Below are 25,089 nucleotides of genomic sequence, written 5' to 3' on the forward strand. Positions count from 1 at the left end.
TCTTGATCTCCCTAACTCTTCCCTTATTTGTTACAATTTAACTTGTGTACAACTTCTTCATTTATGACTAACTGTTGAGCAAGATAATAAAGTACATGAACTCATTATCATTTCCATTATGATATCTTTCTAAAAGTTATGTAACTAAGTCCAAGGATTAACCCCTGTAAAGGTCTGTTTGCACACTGCATATGGTATCCAAAAACTATTAATAATTAATCTCCAATAAACACTTTGTCAGAATGTGTGGTTTTAATATTCTTTTCAGGATCTCACCACTGTTGGGTCTGGATAGCAACATAACTAGGCTGGTGGGAAAAGTAAAAAGGCAAATTTATTTTGCTTTGGTTTTCTTTATTAAGAAATAAGATTTTATAAAATGTTTATTAGTCACTCCCTTAAATTGTGTGATTCTGTGAATGTGTGTATGTATGTATGGTAAAATAGTTAAATTTTTTCAATTGATGTTTGATAAACATTAGGCTTAATATTGGAAAAATGAAAAAAATTGTGTGGAAGTTTCTAGTCTAACATATGGTCAATCATTGTTCAATCTCATCATTATATAATTTAAGATTGCATTCATAAAGAAGCAAACAAGTCAATTGGCTTCAACCCTCTTCTTATGCCCTGGGATTGGTTTCACCTTGCCCCTCCTACAATATGTCTGCTAACATTGGAGAGTGCAGCTGGGGCGTGACCGTCCTGGTGTTTATCAATTGTGAAGGCAGAAGGGAAAAATCAGAGTCTGCTTAGTCAGAGAAATGACAATGGATCCCAAATACCAGAAGAAAGTGAAGCTTAATGATGGCCACTTCATTCCTGTTCTGGGATTTGGCACTTTTGCACCTTCAGAGGTAAGAGTAGTGATTTGGGGTTGAGATAACAATAGTAAGTGGCTGTAACATGAGTGGAAGAGAACTTCAGTTGCCAAACACTGAGCTCCTGTGGGACTCTGGGAGGATATCGTGGTTCCACTAACCAGGCTAGAACCATGCCCTGTAAAAGGGGAGAGAGCATCCAGTCTCCACTCTGCATCAGGGTCTGAGGCTGTGCTCACCTGCAGATTACTCTGGGTTCCCCTTCAGTTTCCATCTCTTTCCCAGCTTGGCAGAAGAGGTGAGACTCGGCTGTTGAGAACACTGACTGTCAGCTGTTTGGCTTGGAGGGCAAGTGCAATGGTGGGGTTTCTTTGTATATTTCATTCCAGAACTCTTCCCTCCTTCCAAATTTCACCCAGAGCAGTATTTGAGGTGGAAGGTCCTGAAGATGAGGTGACTGGAATCTAATAGGAGAGAATTGCTTTTCTACTGTGGGATACCTGCTCGGTCCAGGCGACACATGGCAGCTATGCTTTGCCTTGTGATTCTGTTTCTGCTTGGAAACTTTTTCCAGTGGGAACTATAGTATCATTTGAAGGGGTAAGCTACAATATTACAGGTCAGGCTTCATACTGTATCCTTGGGTTTTGTAGTGTATTTTTATTAGAATATAGTTTTCAGTGCTTGGGCATAAGAGAGACTAGTGGACAAGTCTCTAGACTGGAAGCCAGAAACTTTGCTGTCCATCTTGTCTTTAGAGTACATAGTTGTGACAAGGGACTGCTCTCTAAACTTTGAATCTCACTTTTCTAATTTATAGAATAAAAGAAACTATTCAAAGACATTTTGCAGATAAAAGACAGGGATTGTTCACTTTGCAAAATATGATGAGTGGAGGGAAGGGTCCAGTTTAGTACTGGGCTCTCTACATTCCACAAGGCACGCGATTGTCAGGAAAACCAGGACTAGACCCAACAGGGGGAACTTGGACCAAGCAACTACCTCCTTGAAACAGGAAGGATCCTGGATTGCAGAAATATATTGAAATAGTATTCAGCTTGAAAAGGGAAGTTAATTCCACCATTTGCAACCACACAGGTGAACCTGGAGAATAGTAAGCAAAGTGAAATAAGCCAGAAATAGAAAGACAAATACTGCATGTTCTCTTCATATGTAGAATCTAAAATATTGGACTCATAGAAGCAGAGTGTAGAGGAATGGTGACCAGAAGCTGGGGACACGGTTGGGAAGTATGGAAAGATGTTGGTCAAAGGTCCAGACCTTTTGTAATGTGATGAATGTCTGGAGACCTGATGTACAGCATGGTGACTATACTTGAATATAATGGGTTATATTTTGAAATTTTATAAGCGAATATATATTAAGTATCCTCACAAACACTCCCCAAAGTTAGCTATGTGAGATGATGGATCTGTTAACTATCTTGATTGTGTTAGTCATTAACAATAGATAGTTACATGAGAACATCACTTTGTATAGATTTAATAGATACAGTTTTTCTTTGGTGTTTTCTCTGTGATATGCTGGTACACATGGATCTTAGAAGATTTCACCTGGTTTCTTGATGCCTTTCAGTTCAGTTTAGTTGCTCAGTCATGTCCAAACTCTTTTTGACCCCACGGACTGCAGCATGCCAGGCTTCCCTGTCCATCACCCATCTCCCAGAGCCTGCTCTTACTCATGCCTATCGAGCCGGTGATGTCATCCAATCATCTCATCCTCTGTCATCCCCTTCTCCTCCTGCCTTCGATCTTTCCCAGCATCAGGGTCTTTTCCAATGAGTCAGTTCTTCACATCAGGTGGCCAAAATTTGGAGCTTCAGCTTCAGCATCAGTCTTTCCAATGAATATTCAGGACTGATTTCCTTTAGAATTTACTGGTTTGATCTCCTTGCAGTCCAAGGGACCTTCAAGAATCTTCTGCAACACCACAGTTCAAAAGCATCAGTTCTTTGGTGCTCAGCTTTCTTTATGGTCCAATTCTCACATCCATATGTGACACTGGAAAAAAATCATAGCTTTGACTAGACAGTCGTTTGTTTGCAAAGTAATGTCTCTGTTTTTTAATATGCTGTCTAGGTTGTTGGTCCTAGCTTTTCTTCCAAGGAGCAAGCGTCTTTTATGCCTTCATGGCTGTAGTCACCAGCTGCAGTGATCTTGGCGCCCAAGAAAATAAAGTCTGTCACTGTTTCAATTGTTTCCTCATCTATTTGCCATAGATGCTTATTGATACCACCTTTAGGTAATAGGATCAGTAGTTTGGTGAATGGTGCTTATTGGTACCTCTTTTTTCCTCACATATTTCTATCTGAAATCTAGTACATGTCTCCTCTCACCATGCCCCCCTCAAAGAGAATAATTGTAACTTTCTCATCATTGGTGTGTGGGAATTTTAATTTTAATTAAAGTCTCTTTACATCTTTGAACTTAGACCATAGCAGTGTGATTTAATACGGGCTAATGAATCTGAGCTTCCCTAGTGGCTCAGATGGTAAAGAATCTGCCTGAAATGTGAGAGACCTGAGTTCAATCCCTGGGTTGGGAAGATCCCCTGGAGAGGGAACTGGCATCCCACTCTAGTATTCTTGCCTGGGAACCCCATGGACAGAGGAGTCTCATGGGATACAGTCCAGTCTTGATGCTTTTATCATACCTCTTGTACCTTTGTTGATTTTGCTTCAGACATCTCACAGTATAAATCCTATCCATGACTACAAGTTTATTCTGAGTCCTTTGGATTCTTCCAGCAAATCACTGAAACTACTGGTGGGCTTGGGGCCCTCTGATGCCTGTGATCAACCACTGATTACATGGGGTTGAAGGGTTCTTGGGTGCCCATTTAATCACTGACCAGGAATGTTCAGGGAAACTGTCATGGGTCCGTCACTATACATACAGATCTAAACAAAGGCATGAAGAAATGTTAGTTCTTAGTAAGATCAAGCTTTGTCTTAGCAATCTCTTAATCATGTGGATATTCAACAACTGCTTTTCTTGCTTACATAGGTTCCTAAGAGTGAAGCTCTGGAGGTCACCAAATTTGCTATAGAGGTTGGATTTCGCCATATTGACTGTGCTTATTTGTACCAAAATGAAGAGCAGGTTGGCCAGGCCATTCGAAGCAAGATTGCAGATGGCACTGTGAAGAGAGAAGACATATTCTACACTTCAAAGGTGCTGTATGTGTTGTGTGTGTGCACGTGTGTGCAAGTGACTGGGGGCAGATGACAATTACATAATAGGACCAGTAGTTTGCTGAACAGTGCTTATTGGTACCCCCATTTCACATATATTTGTATCTTAAATCTAGTATCCTTCTCCTTTCACTGTGTCCCCTCAAACAGAATAATTATTACTTTCTCATCATTGGTGTGTTCAAATTTTAATTTTAAATTAAAGTCACTTTACTTCTTTGAACCTAGAGCAGAGCAATGTGGTTTAGTATGGACTAATGAATCAGGGATTCCCTGATGGCTCAGATGGTTAAGAATCTGTCTGAATTGTGGGAGACATGAGTTCAATCCCTGGATCAGGAGGATCTACTGGAGAAAGAAATGGCTACCCATTCGCGTATTCTTGCCTGGGAATCCGATGGACAAACGAGCCTTGTGGGCTACACTCCAGGGGTCCCAAAGAGTCAGACACAACTGAGTAGCCAAAACTATACTACATTTACTTAATGAATCAGACAACCTGGGAGCAGATATAGCTTTTCTTACCATCTGGGAAACTTCTCGAATTTCTACACATTCTGAATCTCAATTCTCAGCTCCAAGAGCAAGAGAGCATTTGAGAGGCACTTTGTACATTACACAAAATCTAGCCAAAGTGTCTTGAATTATGTTCTTCTCACATTAATATGTTCAAACCACTTTTCCCTACAGTTATATAAACAAGATAGCAATTTACTTTGAGAAGATGGATTGTTTGATCAAAGTAAACTAAGTTTGTGCTTTTACACTCCATCAAGCATAGTTCAGTTGGTGGGCATGGTAATTATTTGATAAAGTTATTTATATCTTGATTCATTTCATTCCATTGTGAAAGATACACTGATGACAAATTCAATCAAATAATGAAATTTACATGGCTAAGTTAGATAAAGAATGGAACTCAAGAAGAAATGGAATGGTTTTTCCCATGGTCATCTCTTTCTAACAGATAATAACGCCTAATTATTAAGTAAATGAAGACAAACTCAATTACATATAGCAATCATTTCCCACAGCTTCCTTTGTTTAATCACTACAGGTTTGGTCCACTTTCCTTAGACCAGAGTTGGTCCGACCAGCCTTGGAAAAGTCACTGAAAGATCTTCAACTGGAATATGTGGATCTCTATATTATTCATCTTCCAGTGGCTCTGGTGGTAGGTGATTTGTGTGATCAGCTCTGTTTTATTTCTTGGGTCAGAATGTCTATAACTTGCATGGATGGTTGACAAGATTTTTCTTAGTAAGTTGAAGGAATGATTACACTAGAGTTCAGTTCAGTTCAGTAGCTCAGTCGTGTCCAACCCTTTGCAACCCCATGAATCACAGCACACCAGGCCTCCCTGTCCATCACCAACTCCCGGAGTTCACTCAAACTCATGTCCATCGAGTTGGTGATGCCATCCAGCCATCTAATCCTCTGTCATCGCCTTCTCCTCCTGCCCCCAATCCCTCCCAGCATCAGGATCTTTTCCAGTGAGTCAACACTTTGCATGAGGTGGCCAAAGGATTGGAGTTTCAGCTTCAGCATCAGTCCTCCCAATGAACACCCAGGACTGATCTCCTTTAGGATGGACTGTTTGGATCTCCTTGCAGTCCAAGGGACTCTCAAGAGTCTTTTCCAACACCACTGTTCAAAAGCATTAATTCTTCAGCGCTCAGCTTTCTTCACAGTCCAACTCTCACATCCATACATGACCACTGGAAAAACCATAGCCTTGACTAGACGGACCTTTGTTGGCAAAGTAATATTTCTGCTTTTCAATATGCTATCTAGGTTGGTCATAACTTTCCTTCAAAGGAGTAAGTGTATTTAATTTCATGGCAACAATCACCACCTGCAATGATTTTGGAGCCCAAGAAAATAAACTCTGACACTGTTTCCACTGTTTCCCCATCTATCTGCCATGAAGTGATGGGACCAGATGCCATGATCTTAGTTTTCGGAATGTTGAGCTTTAAGCCAACTTTTTCACTCTCCTCTTTCACTCCACTTGGCCTTGGAGTACACTAGAGTAGTAAATAATCATTTGTGATCATCATTTTAGGGAGGTTCTTTGAATCTCTTACCTGCCTCCAAGAGAAATGTGTTAAATAATCTGAGTGTCTCTGCCTCAAAATCTTGAGGACGTAGAAATAGGCAAGTTATGTGCATGGTGCTGATTAGGGATCTAATTGGGGATCTCACTGCAGAGTTCGATGCAGAGCACTGAGTGCTGACACGGCCTCACACCTGTACAAATGAGGTCTTCTCATCTCTCCCCCAGTCATGTTTCATGGATTTGGTGGTGTCCTTCTGGGTGGGTCTAAACCTCACAGTCTTCTCAGGACTCCAGAGAACTTGCCTCCGCTGTTGCCTGTGTTCATGGTGATGTTTGCAGACTGCACTTAGCCATTAAGAACTGTACTAAGTAGAGGGGAATTTTTCCAGTTGTTTCAGTGGTTAAGACTGTGTGCTTTCAGTGCTGAGTCAGGGTGTTTTGAGGGAGAGGGTTCAATTCCTATTCCGGGAAATAAGATACAGCAAACCCATGGCACAGGCAAAACAAAGTAACAAGAACAAAGTTTACTATGCAGAACTCGTTTTTAGAATGTAGAATTCTGCTAAAGCCATCCTTTGCCAAAGAGTTTATTGGACTATGTAGATGGCAATTCCCATCTACATAGATTTAAGGATTCCTAATACTTGACAGACATGCTTCCCTTGTGGCTCAGACGGTAAAGCGTCTGTCTACAATTCGGGAGACCTGGGCTCAATCCCTGGGTTGGGAAGATCCCCTGGAGAAGGAAATGGAAATCCACTCCAGTACTATTGCCTGAAAAATCTCATGGACAGAGGAGCCTGGTAGGCTACAGTCCATGGGGTCGCAAAGAGTTGGACACGACTGAACGATTTCAGTTCACTAATACTTGACAGAAATTTCTCTGTTTTTCTATTCCTTATAATGACATCACTCATGGTTTCTTTTATTTTTATCTCAGCATTTTCCATGGGTGGCAGGATGACCTTGATCTGTTCAAGCCCCATTGTCCAGAATATTGAGAGTATATCTGCTTCTTCCACATAGCTTATCAACCTAAAGAGAACCTTGCTGGATCATGTGTATGCCCTGTAGCTATCAGTTGTTCAGAGTGAAAAGGAATTCTGATATTTAGTCCAGGTCAAGATTGCAATATTTCTGCCAGCAGTAAGGCATAACTTACTGTCACTCCCTGCACAATAGAGGCGTTTTGCAAGAGGAAAGTATAAAGGGCACAAAAAATTTCACTTAAGGCATTGAGAATTCCCAGGACAATGTAGGAAAATTATATCTATCAAAACATATAGTATGTATAAGAGAATACTGGAAAACTGCCTTCTAAAGACATTGCTGATAACTCCATTTGCAAACCTCTTAGCAAATATTAGTATGAAGAATGTAAAGAACCTCACGGAGGTTTAGCGTCCTATTCCCAGATGTGCCTGGCAGGCTGGCTAAATGTGGAGAAATCATTTGGTGACATCTTGAAATGACTGCTTCTGTTCCAGCCAGGGGAGGCAATTCTTCCAACAGATGAAAATGGAAAACTGATATTTGATTCAGTGGATCTCTGTCACACGTGGGAGGTGAGTCTGGGGAGGAGAGAATGAGAGGAGGAGCCAGAAGAGGGGGAACCTCCATCATCTCTTCCACCTGTGAGAATGGGCTGTGAACCATCACACTCTGCAGTTCATGAATCTAAGGGCTGGGATGCTGGGGTTGTGGGGAGGGAACCATTGTTGAAATGTTCACAGAGAGGAATGGAGGAGGAGAATTTGGGACAGTGTATATAGGCATCTCTTTCTTTCCATGTGACTGTCTTCTCCAGGGTTTTCTAAGAAGGAGATGCTACTTCTTCTTCTTGTGTCATGACCTTTCCCCCCTTTATCTCCTTGATAAGCAATGCTAATTCTTTACCAGAGACCCTCTTAACGATTTTTCAGCATTTCTTATTGCTATATTACCCATGCCAAGTGACTGCTCACCACCCCTCCCTCCCAGGCCCTGGAGAAGTGTAAGGATGCAGGGCTGACCAAGTCCATCGGGGTGTCCAACTTCAACCATAAGCAGCTGGAGAAGATCCTGAACAAGCCAGGGCTCAAGTACAAGCCCGTCTGTAACCAGGTGAGCAGTTTGGCTCTTTTCCCTCCTGCTCTTCAGAACCTCCTTCTTGCACTGGAGCCTGATATCTGTCTGTCCTTCCCTCTTGCTCATCTGACATTTGTGGACAGAGGATTCTACAGAGCTCAGCCTATGTCTGGACTGTGTGAACAGAATCTATAACAGTATCTTTGATAAACTCTGGGTGGAAAAGTTGGGAATGGCTTCCTGCTCAATCGTGTTGGGACTGAGGGAAGGTAACAGAGGTGAAGGAGGTGAAATTCCTCCAGAACTTAGAGGAAGGAGGCATTTCCCTGAGTTGAAAGCATGACCAGAAATCAGGTGTGAAACTGCTTGGATGAAACTGTGTACAGGAAGGAAGACCATGAAAACATGGAGAGGGAAGTAAATACAGAAAAAACCAGGTGAGACAGGTGTTGTTTGTGTGTGGTTTAGATGCCTGAATCCTTAGTCTTGGTGTCCCAGCTTCAACAGGGAGCACAGTACAGAGAAATGTGCTGGAGACTATGAGAGTCACCCAGGGTAGAGCATGAAGTTAAACACTTATGTTGATCCTAACAGGTGATGGAAGAGTTACTCTGGAATTAGAGCAGACCTTGTGATTTCAGTTCAGTTCAGTTCAGTCCCTTAGTCATGTCTGACTCTCTGCAACCCCATGAACTGCAGCACGCCAGGCCTCCCTGTCCATCACCAACTGCCAGAGCTTATTTGAACTCAAGTCCATCGAGTCATTGAGGCCATCCACAAATCTCATCCTCTATTGTCCCCCTTTTTTCCTGCCTTCAATCTCTCCCAGCATCAGAGTCTTTTCCAATGAGTCAGTTCTTTGCATCAGGTGGCCAAAGTATTGGAGTTTCAGCCTCAGCATCAGTCCTTACTATGATCATTCAGGAATGATTTCTTGTGAGATTGACTGGTTGGATCTCCTTGCAGTCTAAGGGACTCTCAAGAATCTTTTCCAACACCACAGTTCAAAAGCATCAATTCTTCGGCCCTCTGCTTTTTATGGTCCAACTCTCACATCCATACGTGACTACTGCAAAAAGCATAGCTTTGACTAGACGTTCCTTTGTCGGCAAAGTAACATGTCTACTTTTTAATATGCTTTCTAGGTTGGTCAATTTTTCCTCCCAAGGAGCAATCATCTCTTAATTTCATGGCTTCAGTCACCATCTGCAGTGATTCTGGAGCCCCCGTAAATAAAGTCTCACACTGTTTCCATTGTTTCCCAACTATTTGTCATGAAGTGATGGGATGGGATGCCAGCATCTTCATTTTTTGAATGTAGAATTTTAAACCAACTTTTTCACTCTGTTATACTTTCATCAAGAGGCTCTTGGTTCATCTTCACTTTTTGCCATGAGGGTGGTGTCATCTGGATATATGAGGCTATTGATATTTCTCCCAGCAATCTTGATTCCAGTATGTGGTTCATCCATAAGCAGGATGAAAACATACAGCCTTGACTTATTCATTTCCCATCTGGAACCTGTCTGTTGTTCCAGGCTTCCCTGGTGGCTCAGATGGTAAAGCGTCTGCCTGCAATGTAGGAGATTTGTGTTTGATTCCTGAGTCAGGAAGATCCCCTGGAGTTGAAAATGGCAACCCACTCCAGTACCCTTGCCTGGAAAACCCCATGGACAGAGGAGCCTGGTAGGCTACAGTCCATAGGGTCACAAAGAGTTGGACATGACTGAGCAGCTTCTTTTTCCTTTCCTGTTGTTCCATATCCAGTTCTAATTGTTGCTTCTTGATCTGCATACAGATTTCTTAGGCAGGTAATGTGGTCTCGTATTCTCATTTCTTGAAGAATTTTCCAGTTTGTTGTGATCCACAGAGTCAAAAGCTTTGGCACACTCAATAAAGCAGAAGTAGATTTTTTTCTGGAACTCTCTTACTTTTGCAATGATCCAGCAGATGTTGCCAATTTGATCTCTGTTTCCTCTGCCTTTTCTAAATCTAGCTTGAATATCTGGAAGTTCATGGTTCACGTACTGTTGAAGCCTGGCTTGGACAATTTTGAGGATTACTTTACTAGTGTGTGAGATGAGTGCAACTGTGTGGTAGTTTGAGCATTCTTTGGCATTGTCTTTCTTTGGGACTGGAATGAAAACTGACCTTTTCCTGTCCTGTGGCCACTGCTGAGTTTTCCAGATTTGCTGGCATATTGAGTGCAGCACTTTCACAGCATCATCTTTCAGGATTTGAAATAGCTCAACTGGAATTCCATCACTTCCAATAGCTTTGTTCCTAGTGATACTTCCTGAGGCCCACTTGACTTCCCATTCCAGGATATCTGGCTGTAGGTGAGTGATCACACCATTGTGATTATCTGGGTCGTCAAGGTCTTTTTTGTATAATTCTTCTGTGTATCCTTGCCACCTCTTCTTAATATCTTCTGCTTCTGTTAGGTCCATATCATTTCTGTCCTTTATTGAGCCCATCTTTGCATGAAATGTTCCCTTGGTATCTGTAATTTTATTGAAGAAATCTATAGTCTTTCCCATTCAATGATTTTCCTCTATTTCTTTGCATTGAGCCCTGAGGGAGGCTTTCTTATCTCTCCTTGCTATTCTTTAGAACTCTGCATTCAAAGGAGTATATCTTTCCTTTTCTCCTTTGCCTTTCAGTATTCTTCTTTTCATAGCTATTTGTAAGGCCTCCTCAGACAACCATTTTGCCTTTTTGTATTTCTTTTTCTTAGGGATGGTCTTGATCACTGCCTCTTGCACAATGTCATGAATCTCTGTCCATAGTTCTTCAGGCACTCTGTCTACCAGATGTAATCCCTTCAATCTATTTCGCACTTACACTGCATAATTGTTATGGATTTGATTCGGGTCATATCTAAATGGTCTAGTGGTTTTCCATACTTTGTTCAATTTAAGTCTAAATTTGGCAATAAGGAATTCATGATCAGATCTACAATCAGCTCTCAGTCTTGTTTTTGCTGACTGTATAGAGCTTCTCTATTTTTGGCTGCAAAGAATATAATCGATCTGATTTTGGTATTGATCATCTGGTGATATTCATATGTAGAATCTTCCCTTGTGTCGTTGGAAGAGGGTGTTTGCTATGTCCATTGTGTCTCTTGGCCAAACTTTGTTAGCTTTTGCCCTGCTTCATTTTGTACTCCAAAGCTAAATTTACCTGTTACTCCAGGTGTCTCTTGACTTCCTACTTTTGCATTCCAGTCCCCTATAATGAAAGGACATCTTTTTTAGGTGTTAGTTCAAGAAGGTCTTGTAGGTCTTCATAGAACCATTCAACTTCAGCTTCTTCAGCATTACTGGTCACAGCACAGAGTTGGATTATTGTGAGATTGAATGTTTTACCTTGTAAACAAACAGAGATCTTTCTGGTTTTTTTGGAGATGCATCCAAGTACTGCATATCAGACTCTTTTGGTGACTATGATGGCTACTCCATTTCTTCTAAGGGGTTATTGCCCACAGTAGTAGATACAACTAATGCTCATCTGAGTTAAATTCACCCATTCCAGTCCACCCAGCCCACCCATCCAATCCAATCATGATTCCTAAAATGCTGATGTTCACTATTGCCATCTGTTTGACCACTTCCAATTTGCCTTGATTCATGGACCTAACATTCCAGGTTCCTATACAATATTGTTCTTTACAGCAATGGACTTTGCTTCCATCACCAGTCACATCCACAACTGGGTGTTGTTTTTGCTTTGGCTTTGTCTTTTCATTTTTTCTGGAGTTATTTCTCCACTGATCTCCCGTAGCATATTGGGCACCTACTGACATGGAGAGTTTATCTTTCAGTGTCCTATCTTTTTGCCTTTTCATGAAGTTCTCAAAGCAAGAATACTGAAGTCGTTTGCCATTCTCTTCTCCAGTGGATCATGTTTTGTTAGAACTCTCCACCATGACCTGTCCATCTTGGGTGGCCCTACACAGCATGGCTGATAGTTTTATTGAGTTAGACAAGGCTATGTATGGTCCATGTGATCAGTTTGGTTAGTTTTCTGTTATTATGGTTTTCATATGTCTGTCCTCTGATGGATAAGGATAAGAGGCTTATGGAAACTTCCTGATGGGAGAGACTGATTGAGGAGTATGGCAGGTCACTGCTGATCGGTACCTCTGTAGGAGGGACTCAAACATAGTTCTGGCTCAGTCTCTGTGTCCTGGCGCAGAAAAGGTTTGTTTAGGCCCTCCGAGGTCCCTGGCGGGTATGAGGTTTTATTCTAAATGTGATTTTGCCCCTCCAAGATGGAGAAGCACTAAACAGTCAGCAAAAACAAGACCGGGAGCTGACTGTGGCTCAGATCATGAACTCCTTATTGCCAAATTCATACTTAAATTGAAGAAAGTAGAGAAAACCACTAGACTATTCATGTATGACCTAAATCAAAGCCTTTATGATTATACAGTGGAAGTGAGAAATAGATTTAAGGGACTAGACAGAGTGCCTGATGAACTATAGACTGAGGTTTGTGACATTGTACAGGAGACAGGGATCAAGACCATCCCCATGGAAAAGAAATGCAAAAAAGCAAAATGGCTGTCTGAGGAGGCCTTACAAATAGCTGTGAAAAGAAGAGAAGTGAAAAGCAAAGGAGAAAAGGAAAGATATAGGCATCTGAATGCAGAGCTCCAAAGAATAGCAAGAAGAGATAAGAAAGCCTTCCTCAGTGATCGATGCAAAGAAATAGAGGAAAAAAAAACAGAACGGGAAAGACTATAGATCTCTTCAAGAAAATTACAGATACAAAGGGAACATTTCATGCAGAGATGGGCTCAATAAAGGACAGAAATTGTTTGGACCTAACAGAAGCAGAAGATATTAAGAGGTGACAAGAATACACAGAAGAACTGTACAAAAAAGAGCTTCACGATCAAGATAATCATGATGGTGTTATCTTTCACCTAGAACCAGTCATCCTGGAATGTGAATTCAAGTGGGCCTTAGAAAGCATCACTACGAACAAAGCTAGTGGAATTCCAGTTGATGTGTGATGGAATTCCAGTTGAGCTATTTCAAATCCTGAAAGATGATGCTGTGAAAGTGCTGCACTCAATATGCCAGCAAATCTGGAAAACTCAGCAGTGGCCACAGGACTGGAAAAGGTCAGTTTTCATTCCAATCCCAAAGAAAGGCAATGCCAAAGAATGCTCAAACTACCGCACAATTGCACTCATCTCACACGCTAGTAAACTTATGCTCAGAATTCTCCAAGCCAGGCTTTAGCAATACATGAACCGTGAACTTCCAGATGTTCAAGCTGGTTTTAGAAAAGGCAGAGGAACCAGAGACCAAATTGCCAAAACACTGGATCATAGAAAAAGGAAGACAGTTCCAGAAAAACATCTATTTCTGCTTTATTGACTATGCCAAAGCCTTTGCCTGTGTGGATCACAGGCAAAATTCTGAAAGAGATGAGAATACCAGACCACCTGACCTGCCTTTTGAGAAACCTGTAGGTAGGTCAGAAAGCAACAGTTAGAACTGGACATGGACCAACAGACTGGTCCAAATAGGAAAAGGAATACGTCAAGGCTGTATATTGTCACCCTGCTTATTTAACTTATATGCAGAATACATCATGAGAAATGCTGGGCTGGAAGAAGCACAAGCTGGAATCAAGATTGCCGGGAGAAATATCAATAACCTCAGATATGCAGATGACACCACCCTTAGAGCAGAAAGTGAAGAGGAACTAAAAAGCCTCTTGATGAAAGTGAAAGAAGAGAGTGAAAAAGTTGGTTTAAAGCTCAACATTCAGAAAACGAAGATCATGGCATCTGGTCCCATCACTTCATGGGAAATAGACGGGGAAACAGTGGAAACAGAGTCAGACTTTATTTTTTTGGGCTCCAAAATCACTGCAGATGGTGATTGCAGCCATGAAATTAAAAGATGCTTACTCCTTGGAAGGAAAGTTATACTAACCTAGATAACATATTGAAAAGCAGAGATATTACTTTGCCAACAAAGGTCCATCTAGTCAAGGCTATGGTTTTCCCAGTGGTCATGTATGGATGTGAGAGTTGGACTGTGAAGAAAGCTGAGCGCTCAAGAACTGATGCTTTTGAACTGTGGTGTTGGAGAAGACTCTTGAGAGTCCCTTGGACTTCAGGGAGGTCTAACCAGTCCATCCTAAATGAGATCAGTCCTGGGTGTTCATTGGGAGGACTGATGCTGAAGCTGAAACTCCAATCCTTTGGCCACCTCATGCAAAGAGTTGACTCATTGGAAAAGACTCTGATGCTGGAAGGGTTTGGGGGCAGGAGGAGAAGGGGAGGACAGTGGATGAGATGGCTGGCTGGCATCACCGACTCAATGGACATGAGTTTGAGTGAACTCCGGGAGTTGGTGATGGACAGGGAGGCCTGGCATGGTGCAATTCATGGGGTCACAAGGAATCGGACATGACTGAGCAAGTGAACTGAACTGAACTCAACTGTCTTGCTGGGGTTTCTTTTTTGCCCTTGGATGTGGGGTATCTTGTTTTGGTGGGAACCAACATTCTCCTGTTGACAGTTGTTCAGCAGCAAGTTGTAATTCTGGAGTTCCCACAAGAGAAGACAGGCACATGTCCTTCTGCTTTGCCATCTTGAAGACTTGTAGATTCATCATCCCCTGAGGCAACATTTTTTCACTGGTACTGTTTCATGGGGGCCTTTTGGTTAATAATGTGTACCGAAAATGCAAATTTTTCTTTGTCTTGTGGAGCTAAGGGAATTGTTGAAAACAATCTTTAAGATCCAGAACTATAATTGGCCAATTCTATGGTATTGCCGAAGGGGATGGGAGTCCAGGCTGCAAGGTTCCCATGAGTTGCATTATTGCATTAATAGCTCAAAGCTCATGAAGCAGCCTCCATTTGCCTGATTTTTTATGGACTGTGAAAACTGGAGTATTCCAAGGACTAATACTCTCCTCTATGTGTCCTGCTTGAAACTGTTCTATCAAGGCTTGTAATTGTATAAGTTTTTCCCTTGCTAGAGGTCATTGATCCACCCAAACAGGTTTAGATGTAAGCCATGTTAGAGATGTGGCGTGTGGTAGCAGAGAACTTTAGTGGTGTTTTAGTCACTAAGTCGTGTCTGACACATATGACCCCATGGACTGTAGCCTGCAAGGAGAGTCCATGGGATTCTCCAGGCAAGAAATCAGGAGTGGGTTGCCATTTCCTTCTCCAGGGGATCTTCCTGACCCAGGAATCAGACCCGGGTCTCCTGTAGGCAGATTTTTACCAACTGAGCTATGAGGAAAGCCCAGAGAAACTTTGCTGCTGCTGCTGCTGCTGCTAAGTCTCTTCAGTCATGTCCGACTCTGTGCGACCCCATAGATGGCAGGCTACCAGGCTCCTCCATCCCTGGGATTCCCCAGGCAAGAACACTGGAGTGGGTTGCCATTTCCCTCTCCAATGCATGAAAGTGAAAAGTGAAAGTGAAGTGGCTCAATGGCCCTCAATTAGCCCTTTTCTGTCCAGTTTCAGCCGAACAGATAAAGGAGACGGATCTCCCTATAAATTCTTTCCTAGCTCTTTTGCTGGTTGGCATCCCATTCTCGCCATCATATGATCTGCCTTTTCCTCATTGGAGGGAACTAGGTGCCAATGGGCAAGCGGATCTCTGCCCCATAAATTACAGGGAATGTCTGTACTAAAAGGTTGAAAGTGAGCAAGTGGTTTTTTGGGCCCTAGGCAAGGAAGAACTGTTGCACTTTAAGCAAATTGTTGAGGTTCCCCCAAGCCTGATTATCTTTTCCTGGGGTTCAGTCAGGGGCCAATCAGCTGGCCATCGAGGAGAAGTAATGATGGAAATGTCAGCCCTAGAATCTACGATTTCAGAGAACGTTTTTGCTTGGATTTTAGCCTTACACGTGGGCCGATCTGAGAGTATTTGTTGAGTAAAGCACACTACTTGATCACCTGTGCTCCCAAATCCTTGTTCTCCTCTGGTGACAGGATTATAGTTGTTAGGGGCATGGTAAGGCAAGAGAAGGGGTTTAGCAATTTGTTGAGCTTGCGGAATGACATGAATTAATGAGAGAGAGCCATTACTTTAATTTCTCCTGAATAGCTGGGTCAATAAGGCCAGGAAGAATTTGGAGGCCCTTAAGGGTAAGGCCTGGAGAAGGCAATGGCACCCCACTCCAGTACTCTTGCCTGGAAAATCCCATGGACGGAGGAGTCTGGTAGGCTGCCGTCCCTGTGGTCGTTAAGAGTCAGACACGACTGAGTGATTCACTTTCACTTTTCACTTTCATGCATTGGAGAAGGAAATAGCAACCCACTCCAGTGTTCTTGCCTGGAGAATCCCAGGGACAGGGGAGCCTGGTTGCTCCCGGCTATGAGGTCGCACAGAGTCGGACACGACTGAAGCGACTTAGCAAGGGTAAGGCCACTTCTGTACAGAATGAGTTTTATGGTGCCTGGTGGAATGGGATCTTGGATCCTAGTAGGGATTGCTACTGGATGGTGGTAGGAGGGGGATCCAATTCACTAATTTAGACAGTTACTCAGGTTGGGAGGTCCAACCCAAAACTTCCACTGATAGAGACTGAGAGGCTGGAGATAGCCTGAAGGGTGTGCTGGAGGTCCTCACAGTGTATGCCCACACTGTTTGTGGGGCCTGGCGCGGTTTCCGGGCTGCAAAAGGGAACTGTTTTTATGGAATTTTGATCTGCATTGATTAGCCCAATGATTGCCTTTTTGGTACCTAGGATGCAGGTGTTTTATTTTCACCAGTAGGCGGAGCTATTGTAACATCTATTTTGGGCCCAGAACAGCAAACCTTTTTCATATGTCCAGGTTTTCCACATTGAAAGCATTTGGCATGAGAAGAGCTAAAATTATTTTTAAAGGCAGCACAAATTGCTTGGGCTAGCTTGATTTGTTTGTGAGTCTGTGTACGAACATTTTGACACTTTCGAACAAAATCGGCAAGGCTGCCATTTTGACGAATAGTGTTAAGGGCGGCCTTGGAATCTTTATTGGCATTTTTATAGGCTAATTGTTTTACTAAAATGTCCTCTGCTCTAGGACTATTAATTTGATAGCGGAGAGCAGATGAGAGCTGATCTAAAATTCAGTGAAGTCTTTTCTGGGTCTCTGTAATATTTTAACAAATGAACCAGTAGGCTCGCTGAGTCTCATACTGATTGCCGCCATTTCAGTAGCATTTTCAATCTGTACATATGCTCCCACCAGTATACCTTAATAAGTCAATTAGGCTATTGGACTGGTAAATTGCCCTGTGCCTATGACCATTTCAAAAGTAAGATTATCTCCATTGGCCAAATTAATACAGACTTGCTCTTGGCACAACTCAGTATAAGAGATAAAAATCTGTAAATTTTGGGGACCACTTAAAGCTGTTTTGGCTAGCATTTTAACATCATAAGGAGAGCATCTCCTATGCAAACAAATTTCCAACAGCTCCCATGTATGGATACAGAGAATTGACCCCGTTCAGTCTAACACTAGATTAGTTCCTTTAAAACCTGAAGTCAAAAGTTTCATGGGTTGCAATAACCTGAGTGGGATTATTGGGGTTGGGCCTGTAATCAATAGGGAAAGCAAGATGGTCTTCAATGTCAAAAGCACCCATAGGAAGGCCGGAGGCCATGGCCTGCTGAAACCACGTCAGCAGCTTGCCCTCCAGAGACATTTCTGGACCCAGTGGAGGCGGCGGTGGTGGAAAATTGAGCTTGGGTGGCAAAGGGGTGGAAGGGTTAACAAGATGTTTGAGGACACCATCTTCTCACATTATTTCTCAGTCTGTCAAGGGCATAGAACCAATCGCACTAGCCCCCAGGTGTTGAATACCATCACAGGTATGCAATCCCCTCTCCTGTGTGCTGATTTCAAATTTTCTTCCACTGGATCCCAATTTTCAGTATCTAGAGTGCCTTCTTCTGGAAACTAAAGATTCTATTTAACAACCTCTCTTAGCAATTGTGTCAATGGCTCCTCTTTCACCTGCACTCCTGCGGTCTGGAGGAGGTGCCTTAAAAGCTGGAGATGATGTTTCTCAGCTTTACTCAAGTCCTTCCCCATGGACACCCTGATGTGGACAACAAGGGGCTTCCCACCCTTAGAGTTTGAGGGGCTGGTTGTGATCCAGGCATCTCAGCTACCGCTCACTGTCTTTACTTTGAGTTTTTTCCCTCTGGGGAATCCTTCCCGACTTCAGGTCCCTGTACTCGGGCCACCTGCCATGGCCAGTACAGAGGGTGAGAAAGACCTGAACCAGGGGCGAGTGCGTAATGAAAAGACAGACACATCTAATTTGCAAGCAGGGAATCAGGGGACCCTCCTGCTCTCCATGGCAGAAAGCCTAGACATCTCCTTTCAGCCCCCACTTTTATGGGCAAAAGTCATGAGATCACTAGGAAAGAGCTATACTGGGGAGTTTGATCAGCACACCATAAAGAGGGAGTAAAGGTGAGGCTCTGCTGTTGATCAGGAACATTTGTTTTGTTTCCACGGGGATGGACGCAGGGGCTGGCAGTGAAGCGGAGCAGAGAGCATGCCCAGCCCCAAGTCTGTCCATTTAACATGCTTACTAGCACAATCATGAGGGCACCGTTTGCCGCACCCTCGAGCCATGGGGCAGGTTCTGGTGTCTACTCTGCCAGGCTGCAACAATATTTGCTGACCTGTGTCTGATTGTGGTTCACATGTAATTTTGAGTCATCTGAAGCTCTTTTAATGTAAAACGGTCACTCAGTCATTGTGTTACCAAGATATCCAGACAAGGTTTTCAGAAATACACTGTATTTATCATTGATACTTTGTGATGCTAATTGACTTCTTTCTGTAATCCTAGATTACGTAAATTAGTAGTTAAATCTGAACTCCTTGCTACATCAAGTCTAAATATTTTGACAAGACAATGTTAATTCATTCTTTGTCCCTAAATGAACCCGGGTAGGAAGTGCATGGTGACAAGTTGTCCCACTGAGAGTGACAGTACTTTTGGTTTCTGGTAAAGCTATTAGTAGCTGGATATTTTATTTGGAAATGTGTATTTTCCCTCTTGAAATTATCTAGTCATCTGTTGGATGATAACCATCACCAGGGGAAGGTTGATTTCCCCCAAGTTTTCATGTAATGGTTGAGAATCCATTGATGACTTTCAACTGAATTAATTATTTCATTGGAACGTTTTTCATTATTGTCCATTTTAAATGCTCTTTTTAATCTTCTGACCTGACATTTTATTGTAAAAGTAGAATCCCCTCATTATTCAGGATAAAATACATCTATTCCTATCAGACAGGGGAAAACACTGCACTCCTTCACATTAGCTGTCAGTTTCTGAGAAAAGATGCATTGTAATAATCACCATCTGTGGAGAGAAGCGTTTTTGCTCTTTCTTCCTCTCTCAGGGATTTATTTTGCCTCAGTGTGCTACATTTGCTTTCACTCATGATTCCCTTTGGTGCTCAAATCTACTGAAATGTCACCAATGGGAATTCATCACACTGGTTCTTTTGACCTTCAGATATTTCTTCATAAGACTGTGCAATTTCTTTCTTTCTGGAGTTGTTTGATGTCCCAAGCTTAGACAGCTCTTTTCCTGTCCCAGGTCTGGAATTAAGCATGTGTCTTGGTCTGTTCAGTGGTGTTCAGCAACCAAGATCTGGTCCGTAGAATTACTTGTTCTCGGTAATGTCATTATTTTTTACCTTTTCAGGGGACAGAAATATAATTTTAAAAAAATCTTTCCTTGATACTTCCAGTTGCAATTTGATGTGACAGTTTTTCTTTAGCATATATAATTCTTCCTTTCAAGGTTTCTCTGGTGTGTTACCTTTTCATATAATCTGACACTCTTCTCTGTTGGCTTCTACAGGTGGAATGTCACCCTTATCTCAACCAGAGCAAACTGCTGGAGTTCTGCAAGTCACACGATATTGTCCTGGTTGCCTATGGTGCTCTGGGAGCCCAACGAACATTACAATGGTAATGAACATTATGGATGGCCACAAGGAGTTTATCTAAAACTCATTTTTTGAAGAAAATATTATTATTCTGTACTCAGTGCTTTGGAGATAACTCTCAAAGGGTAGAGGAGAGAGAAGACAGATGGGAGAAATACTCTTTTGTCTTTTCATCACCCAGCTAGATTTCTTACATTGCATGTGTCTTGTATATAGATTTTAACACAAGTGTCTCTGTTAAAATCTCTATATAATCCCCCAGTTTATAACTATGCCATAAGCTTTGTCATAATTTACTTATTTGTGGACTAATGATCACATTACTATAATAGAGTATAATAGACTTACCAAGGCTCCCTCATCTTATGTCTAAAATCAGGATAATAGTACATAATTCCAGGTCTATCATGATTGAAAAATAAGTACAAGTTGAACCATTTTTATAAACATTTCTAGGAGAACTGCACAATGTAAATAATTATGAAATGCACGGTCTTCATTTTCAAACTACTCAGCTTTTATCAACACCTGAGACTAGTGAAAATTAGAAAAAAATGAAAAACAAAATATTTCCCATCACATTCTCCTTTCATACCATTGTCTTTACTTTTGAGCATTGATTGGAGATGAAAAGTAACCATAGAGAAGTAAAAAATGAAATAAAATCCATGAGTTTGGCAGTCCTGGTTTCAACTCAATAATGCATCTGAATCACCCTCAGAGATCTGTAATCATAGAATGGGAGGTGACATACTTGAGGTTCTGTATCAAGTTTGTCTTCAGCTAAGCCATGGCATTTTGTGCTTCTAACAAGATCCGAGGTGATGCTGATGATGCTGATTCATGGACCACACTTTGAGAAGCACTGGTCTAGAGGTGACATACCTGATCTGTTTGGGAAGCCTCTTCATAAACTGACTTAGTCGTAGCTCCTTGGCATTTCTGAATTTCCTTCCAGGATGAACCCAAACTTCCCCTTTCTCTTGGAGGACCCGGTTCTCTCTGCCATTGCCAAAAAGCACAAGCAAACCCCAGCTCTGGTCGCCCTTCGGTACCAGATACAACGTGGGGTTGTGGTTCTGGCCAAGAGTTACAACAAGAAGCGGATCAAAGAGAACATACAGGTGATGAGTGGGGCTGTAGGCTCCTAAGGAATATTCTTCATGAGGGGCATTCTTTGTCTAACTGAGGACAGACATGGCTTCCCTTTCCCCTCTTGTTGTCCCCATCCAGCTGGAAAGTCCTCCAGTCCCCAGGGGGAGGCTGGCTCCTTGGGGGAAAGATTAATATGATTCTTCCTTCTTTCAAGGTGTTTGATTTTGAACTGACTCCGGAAGACATGAAAGCAATCGATGGCCTCAATAGCAATATAAGATACTATGATTTTCAACAGTAAGTGACTTGTATATGTTCCACAAATACTGTTTTCTCTAGCATATAGAGCAGCAGAGGTATAAGCTTTCTTAAAGCTTAATTTCAGGGAGACAGCCCTGGTTTCCAGTGTAGGAGTATACCAGGGGCTTCCTGCAGACCTCAGACCAGAGGTTTCCTCTAGGTTTCTGTCTCTGATAAACAGAAATGTGACTGGGACCGAGGACAGCCAATCAGTAAAATCCCCAGTGTTGAGATTGTGGTGAATTCACTACGTTGTGCCCCTAATCCCTGTGCCTGGTGTACCTCCTCTCAGGGCCCAGAGACTCAGGAAACACAGAGGGCACAGGGCTTGCAGCCCGTTCTTCTTTCGGAAAGTGAAAGCGTTAGTTGCTCAGTCTTGTCTTTGGACCCCATCAACTGTAGCCCACCAGGCTCCTTCTTTCAGGGACTGATGCAAATGTTTCATCTTTAGTTCTTTTTAGAATCAGGAGGAAATGATACATAACAATGTGTAATAAGGAGTCCATCCTGAATTACATTCCTGCTTATCCTAACACATTTGTGAACACATTGTTGATATTTCTGGAGGAGGGCCCCATGAAGGCCAACATGCTTCAGTGTGAGAAGTCACAGTGAGCCTGGCTCCACTCCCTCTCCTAAGTGTCTGGTGGATTTTCTCCCTGATGGACTTTTCTTTACCAAGACATCATCTATTTCTTCCAAATTTATCCCTTTATTGACCTTTTCCCCAACACATCTCCCATTTCCTCATCCTTAAAATATCACCAAATGAAGTTTGAGCATATCATGGACTGACCCTCCAGAGAGAGACTTCTGTTCTTAGCTGGACACACCTGGTAAGATCGTCTGGGTCTCTCTGGTTTCTTGAGTCAAGACTCACCTCAGTGTAGACTTTTTCCCTCAGGGGTCCACCCACTGGGGAGCTCCTACCTCCTTGACTTTACTTAGTTAGTACCATGGAATTCCAGCTGCCAAATACTGCTGGAGGAAGTCAGGACTGAAGAGACAGAAGACTACTCAAACAGAGACATGCTGGGAGGGAGTTTAGAGAAAAGGGAACACAAATTAGTGATACAATGAAGATTTAGTTTCAAACGGAAAATCTTACAACTCTCCTTGTTTGTAGTGTTCAGTTGCTTCTGTTGTGTCTGACTCTTTGCAACCCTATGGACTATAGCCCGCCAGCCTCCTCTGCCCATGGGATTCTCCAGGCGAGAATACTCGAGTGGGTTTCCATGCCCATCTTGTAGGGATAGTCCCAATCTGGGGATTGAATCCATGTCTGCTGTGTCTCGTGCATTTCAGGCAGGTTTTTTACCCACTGAGACACTGGGAAGCCTCCTTGTATGTAAAGAAGATATATATATTTATATGTACATTTACATGTAGACTTCCTAGTTGGTGCGAATGGTGACAAACTCACCTGCCAATGCAGGAGACCTAAGAGGTGCAGGTTGGAGCTCTGGGTTGCCAAGATCCCCTGGAGAAGGAAATGGCAACCCACTCCGGTATTTTCTGGAGAATCACGTGGACAGAGGAACCTGGTGGGCCACAGTCCATGGAGATACAGAGTCAGACACGACTGAAGCAACTTGGCACACAGCACACACGCACATGTATATGGGCTTCCTAGGGGGCGGTAGTGGTAAAGAACCTGCCTGCCAATGCAGGAGGCATAAGAGATGCAGACTGGAACCCTGGGTGGGAAGATCCCCTGGAGGAATGCAGGCAACTCACTCCGGTATTCTTGCCTGGAGGATCTCATGGACACAGAAGCCTGTGGGCTATAGTCCATAGGGTCACTAAGAGTTGGACACAACTGAGCGACTTAGTATGCCTGCTTACTTATGTATATGTATATTATGATTCTGAAAAAAGAGAAAAGATAGCAAGTTACTTTTCTGTCCTCAAGAGCTTTGTGTATATTCTGTGCTCTCCTTCATTATTCTGTGAATGCCTAGACTTACTCATCCTTGTAGGTTTATGTTGATAGCACAGCTCCTGGCACATGGAATGGCTCAGGATGCACTCTTTAATGAACTGAGTTGAAAAGAACAAATTTAGAAAGAAAAATCAGACTATAAGGAAGGAAAACAGCAGTAATATTAATTAATAAAGAGTGTAGTTATATGATACAAATTAAGAAAGCAGTAATCACATTTTATAGGTAAGACTGTTTAGGTGTATGTGGTATTTCTTCAATTTAATAGTAATTCCTTAATGGAATTGGAGGGGTGCTTGACATGTTTTTTTTTTTTTCTGTTGAGCGGATTTATGAAAAACAGCAAAGAATTCCTTAACTGTGATCCTTCTCACCACTTAGGGTCAAAAGTTCCACCTGTGTCTGAAATGACCTCCACAGTTACCCCTGGGTCTGTGCCCTCTTATAAATTGTAACCTGAGTCAAACGACCTGTCACTGTGGGGTGAATATCACACATGAATGTTGGGATTGGACATGCAGGTGCCATGTGCTCATGGAGAAGAAACCTGATGTGTGCTTGTTGGGGGAGAAGATGGGATATATTTATAGATTTAGAGCTTTAGCCCATCCTGACTGTATCCACAGAGTAATGCTTGGGGGAGAAGATGGGATATGTTTATAGATTTAGAGCTTTAGCCCATCCTGACTATATCCACAGAGTAATGCTCTCTGTGACAATACGACAGATTTAATAAATTATTTCTCCTCTTTCTCTTTCAGGGCAGTTGATCATCCTGAGTATCCATATTCTGAAGAATATTGACTGTGAGCTGTCCACTATGTTTTTTTACCAGAACTTCTTTTCTAGGGTTGTGAAGAGCATTTCTGTACTTGGTGGAGATGTTTAAAAGAGGTGTCTGAACTTATGAAGCTTGTTTATCATTAAAAAATCTTTTATGAAATAAAGAATATTTCAAATATGAATTCTAGTCTTCTGTGATAACAAAATAATTGGAAAATAAAAGAAAAAGGATAGAAAATAAAGATAACCTCCTGGTTCCTTTTCCTTTGTAGAAAATGAACTCATTGATCTAAGAAAGAAATGGAAAATTTTATTCGAGTCAGATTTGAGAACTATAACCCAGGAAGAGCATCTCAGAAGGCCTGAGAACTGTTGTGTCCTCCAGAAGTCAAGGCACAGGGATGTAAGTTTTGGAGACAGAGGGCTCTGCATGAAAAGACATTATTGACAGTGTACATAATCCAGATCTAAGCATCATCATGGTGGGTCATGTGACCCCTTATAAGGTCAAGAAGGAATTTATCTTTTAAGGAGCTGTCTTACTGATGCTAGGAGTCTGTTGCTCTTCAAGGTCAAGCAGGTCTTCCCTCTGATGTGGGAGGTCTGGTCCATGCATCATGCAGACACACAACTTACAGTGAGGGAGAGGAGTGCAAAGGTAGAGAAAAGTTTTCAATGTTTAAATTATTCATGCCATAAAATATAAATTTAATTTCGTACTTTCTTGACTCTCCTACATAAAAGTATTTGGATGTTTATTTACAATTTGAAATAATCTTCAATATACAGGTTTTACACTTTTTTTAAAACTTACTGTAAGTATTTTTGTAAGCTATCAAGTATTATCT

The 25,089-nt window shown here is 42.2% G+C and overlaps 1 protein-coding gene across 1 annotated transcript; it reads left to right on the forward strand.

The window, feature by feature from the left end:
* Positions 1-239: 239 nt before the first annotated feature.
* On the forward strand, positions 240-24,423 carry LOC138417525 (dihydrodiol dehydrogenase 3-like). The gene is made up of 9 exons (XM_069547893.1): positions 240-857; positions 3,848-4,015; positions 5,093-5,209; positions 7,582-7,659; positions 8,075-8,197; positions 20,034-20,143; positions 21,080-21,245; positions 21,431-21,513; positions 24,220-24,423. The coding sequence occupies exons 1-9, from the start codon at positions 765-767 to the stop codon at positions 24,260-24,262; spliced, it is 981 nt and encodes a 326-aa protein (XP_069403994.1). The 5' UTR covers positions 240-764; the 3' UTR covers positions 24,263-24,423.
* The last annotated feature ends 666 nt before the right edge of the window (positions 24,424-25,089 follow it).

This window comes from Ovis canadensis, chromosome 13, assembly GCF_042477335.2.
Source record: "Ovis canadensis isolate MfBH-ARS-UI-01 breed Bighorn chromosome 13, ARS-UI_OviCan_v2, whole genome shotgun sequence".
NCBI lineage: Eukaryota > Metazoa > Chordata > Mammalia > Artiodactyla > Bovidae > Ovis > Ovis canadensis.

What these genes read in the sequence shown, in the direction of transcription:
- LOC138417525 (XM_069547893.1), top strand. Translation starts at nt 765, where the DNA reads ATGACAATGGATCCCAAATACCAGAAGAAAGTGAAGCTTAATGATGGC. An exon ending in ACATATTCTACACTTCAAAG is followed by an intron (nt 4,016 to 5,092) that starts GTGCTGTATGTG and finishes TAATCACTACAG; the next exon opens with GTTTGGTCCACTTTCCTTAG. An exon ending in ACAAGCCCGTCTGTAACCAG is followed by an intron (nt 8,198 to 20,033) that starts GTGAGCAGTTTG and finishes TGGCTTCTACAG; the next exon opens with GTGGAATGTCACCCTTATCT.